General features: G+C 44.8%; 1 protein-coding gene across 2 annotated transcripts in view; it reads left to right on the forward strand.

Moving 5' to 3' along the window:
- Positions 1-421: 421 nt before the first annotated feature.
- LAMA2 (laminin subunit alpha 2) overlaps positions 422-4,587 on the forward strand; it is a 491,338-nt gene continuing 487,172 nt past the window's right edge. For both annotated transcript variants that reach the window (XM_015557822.1, XM_015557823.1), the window contains exon 1: positions 422-608. In XM_015557822.1, the coding sequence (XP_015413308.1) occupies positions 506-608 (103 nt within the window). In that variant the 5' untranslated portion in view covers positions 422-505. The remainder of the gene's footprint in view (positions 609-4,587) is intronic.

A 4,587-nucleotide genomic window follows, 5' to 3' on the forward strand; every position in this document is an offset into this window, starting at 1 on the left:
AAGTAAGATGCCGTCTGGGCTTTGTCACCTGGACGCAGAGTGCCTGCCTCACCTTGGCCAGGCCTTTCTCAGGAGGCACATCTGCCCGGCCTTGGTCAAGTTCCTAGCTGCGCAGACTTCCCACAAAGCACGCTTTCCCTGTGCAGGGACCTCACAGATCACCAAGTCCTTCCACATCCATGCCTTTCTTTACCCCAGAAGTTCAGCTAGCAGAGCCAGCGAGGAAGGATCCCTGCTCAGAGGTCAAGACCGCTCTAGGAAAGACCTTTTCACCGGGGACCCTTTAAGGGCCCGTGCCTGGCCGTCTGCGGAGCGAGGGCGCGCAGGGGGAGGGCGGGGAGTGTCCTCTTTCCCCCCACCCTCCGCGCCGGGGCTGGGCCGCAGCGGCGCGGCCGCCTCCTCCTCTCCCGGCAGCTGCCGCTCGCGGCTCACACGCCAGGGCAGGGGACCGAGCAGCAGGGACTCCTCCGGCTCCTGAGACGTGGATCCGCTCGGGGTCACCGCGATGCCAGCAGCCGCCGGGGTCCTCCTCGTCCTGCTGCTCAGCGGGGGCCTCGGGGGCGGCCAGGGGGAGCGGCGGCAGCTGTCACAGGCGCATCAGCAAAAAGGTACAGTCGAGGCACGGGCTGTGGGTTCCAGCCTTTGTCGGGCCGGTCCGGGGCTCCTCGCCCATCGCAGACAGCTGCTGGCCCGGGACCGCCTTCTCCCTCTGCCCCCGGGGAGTGCGCCCTGGGGGGCGAGGGGCGAAGTTTGGGGCAAGTTCACTTTCCACGCCCGGAGTTGGAGTTGGGTGGAGGGGTTTGCCTGCCTCCCCCGCAGAGAGCAGGACGGGCTGTTCATTGTTCCTTCGTGTCTGAGAGAACTTGCCAGCACTAGACATCCTGCAAATTGATTCCCCAAATCTCTCCAAGAGGCAAACTTTTAACCAATTGGAAAAGTGTCTTCAAATCAGATTCCTTCCCTGCAGAGAAAGGTTTCTTGAGCAGTGGCTCTTCTTGGAACTTTATGGAAGGCAGCTGATACTTTTTTTTTTTTTAAGGGACTTTATAACAGGGCTTTTGAACAGGGCTTGTAAAGTAGTGAAGTGTATGGATTTTTTCTTTCATGGCAATGGCGTCTCCAGCCTCATATTTTCTTTACCCACATCCTATCTCAGGTAACTTATTATATAGTGAAATTTCTCCTTGCTTAAAATATAGACGGGATTGCTATGTCACCCGTATTTTAATTAAGACCGTAGTGGCCAGACATATATACTTCAGGGGACTTTGGAAAAACAGTTGTATTTTAATGCAACTCAAATTATTCTCTTCAGAGAGCCTTAATGTTTATATGCATATCATTTCTGAAACTCTGGGGAGACTTTGAAGAGTTACTTTACGATCATGAATTTTAAAAGAAGCACATATGCGGTATTTTAAAACAATTTATAGTACATTATTTCAGCAAACATTTCTGTAAGTTGGAAACCATGCATCAAAGTAAAATAATTAAGAAAAATTGAGGGTTTGGTTTCAGATGTCAAAATATTTACCCAGATGTCCAAAAGCTGGAGGTTAGCAGCTTTTGAAAATTTTGATGGGGCTGAATCTGCCAAAGTTTTGAAATGTACTGTTTCCTCTTTTAGTTAACTGTAATGAAGATAGATCTAATAGTTCTGATAGTTTTTCCTCTGATAATATAGTATTTCTAGCAGTACTATTTTATTTAAAAAGGAATAAAAAATACCCTAAGCTCTTTGCTACAATAATAACTCCTTGATTAAAACGCCGAGAATAAAAATGACCTAAGTTCACTATATGATTTTTTTTCCCTTCTATTTTTGCATTTCCTTCTCTGAGAGGTAAAATGAGGTCAGTGTGGCTTAATTAATAGAATGCATGAGACAGTGATTTCGAGAATATCTCGATGACAATGATTTATAAACACATGACTTTTAAGTATTATCTTGCCCAGTTATATGATATATTTTAATAATACACAGTACTTACACTGTTAGGCAGCTGGGACTGAAGAGAGGCCAGGAATACCAGTCATTCTTTTTACTACAGTGGGGCAGACGCTCAGAGCATGCAGAGCAGGGACCAGGTGGGTTCATGAGGATTGCCTCTAGCTCAGTGGTTCTCAACCTTCCTAATGCCGCGACCCTTTCATACAGTGCCTCATGTTGTGGTGACCCCCAATTTCATTGTTACAAATTGAACATCATTAAAGCATAGTGATTAATCACAAAACAATATGTAATTATGTGTTTTCCGATGGTCTTAGGCAACCCCTGTGAAAGGGTCGTTCGACCCCCAAAGGGTCCGCGACCCACAGGTTGAGAACCGCTGCTCTAGCTTGTCCCTCTCCCCTTTCTCTCTTATTTTCTCCCCACTCTTTTTCCCTCTCCTTCTCTCCTCTCCCCCTTCCTCATCCCTTTCATTCTTTTTTCTACCCTCCCTCCCTCTTCTTCCCTCCCTCCATCCCTATATTTTTTTTAAAATCACCTCTCTCTTTTTCTCTCTGTCATCAGACAAAATTAACTGTGATTTCTATGGTCTAGGTACAGGTTGAGGTGGATACAGAAGGGAGCATTTATAATGCAATTCTGTTCAGAGAAAACTTGGACACTATATACGTAAGAGATTCTATGCAAAATAGCTATAGTAGCATTGAGTGTAGTAGAGACTGCTGTATTCTACGTTCTAGACTATGTTGTGTATTTTATAGCTCCTTTAGAGTATTTTTAGGATTTGTTCAAGTATAAATGCTTGAAATCTGCTAATATTAAAAGTATATGTAAAATAGATTTCATAATGTCTTAAATTTGTATCGTGCTTTATGATGTAAAAATGCCTTACATACATGAGCTTATTTAACTTTCAGCTATAGTTATTCTTACTGGACAAACCTGAGTCTTGGAGGAGCTGTGACTTAAGTTGATGCAATTGACAATAACCTAATTTTTAACAACTGAAGTGACTTAGTTTGGTTTATGCTAAAATTCTCTTTTTATGATACCAAGATTTCTTTCCATTTATTTTTTGAGGCCTGTATCCTTTCCAATGTTATAGGCTAAATCAAGCTCTCAGTAAAGATCACTGGATATGAGTTCAATACAAGTATTTTCTTGGTTATCTGGCCTTCCTGGCTAGGCACTAATTATTTAGAATGAGTTCTGTTTTCTCTCTTAGTACAGTGCCAATTTATTAAGAATGTTGACATGAAGTAATCGTTTTTAAATGTTGAATTGAGTTAGAACCTTACCAGATATATATTTTTTTTAAAATCTTGTGTCGCTTCTGTAGTATGCAGAATTGTAGTATGAAAAACATTGATTCAGAAAGAATGATATTCCAAAGAAACCCTTTAACTAGATTTAAGATTGACAAAATAGGAGAATGATGGTCAAAATGGTTTTGCAATTCAGTGAGGCAGTACATATACTCATTCCCTGACACTGCTGTGAATAGTAGGGGAAATGGCACTGTGATGGTAGGTAAATCGCAACTGACTACAAGTGGCTACCAAAGAATATTGTAGAGTGGATCAAGGTTAATCTGGGAAGAAGTCTCTAGAAGCGTGAGAGAGGTTTCCTTATGTTCATTTGACTTGGTAATGGCTTGATGGAAAGCATAAAATCCAAGCTTATCAGAACTGCAGGTGGTCCAAAATTGATGTGGGTAGCTAAACTGGTAAAAACAGATTTAGGAACTTCAAAGGACTCTGTAGCATAGACCATGAACGGGGACATCCTGAAGTTGGTTTTATTATTTGTATCTAGATGTTAAATAATTTCATAAGCCCTATTCTGAAAATTTGTTGTTTCCTTTGTATAAATATACTAGGGGCCCAGTGCACGAACTTCTGCACATTGAAAGGAAGTGTGAGCCACGAGGCTGTGGTGGGCACAGGGGCAGGTCTCGGCCCATCCTCCGTGCCCTCACCGGCAGCCCTGCTCCCACGTGCTGACAGCACAGAGTGATTGGGGCTGGCACCAGCAGCGGGTGTGAGCGGGGCCAATGCCATCAGCAGGTGCAAGCAGTAGCTGCTGCCCTGATCGCCCCTCAGGAGTAGAGGGAGGAGGAGAAGCCCTCAGGGGCAATTGGGGCCAGCAACAGGCACCAGCAGTGTGTGCAAGTGGCGGCTCTGGTGCTGGCTGTGGGTGCAAGTGCCAGGCGGGACTGCAGTGAGCAGGAGCAAAGAATTTTCAGTAACCACCAGAGGCTTGCCCCGATGACAGCGAACAGCGCCCCGCCTTGGTCTGGCACCCCCTGTTCACCTGCTTCACCATCCTTCCGTGGCCGACACCCGCCATGTTCCATGCTCTGCCACCTACTGTTGACACCCACCATGTTCCGCAGATGCCCCCTGGTGGTCAGCACATGTCATAGCGACCAGTTGTTAGGTTGTCCGGTTGTTCTGCCGTTCAATCTATTTGCATATTAGCCTTTTATTATATAGGATACATGTTTTTATTGTAAAATACAGATAACGTTTACTATGGTGGTAATTTTAAAGTGTACAACTCAATGGCATTAAGTATATTCACAATGTGCACCCACCATTAATAAATAGTTCCAGAAATTTTTTATCACCCCACAC

This window comes from Myotis davidii, unplaced genomic scaffold (genome assembly GCF_000327345.1).
Source record: "Myotis davidii unplaced genomic scaffold, ASM32734v1 scaffold147, whole genome shotgun sequence".
NCBI lineage: Eukaryota > Metazoa > Chordata > Mammalia > Chiroptera > Vespertilionidae > Myotis > Myotis davidii.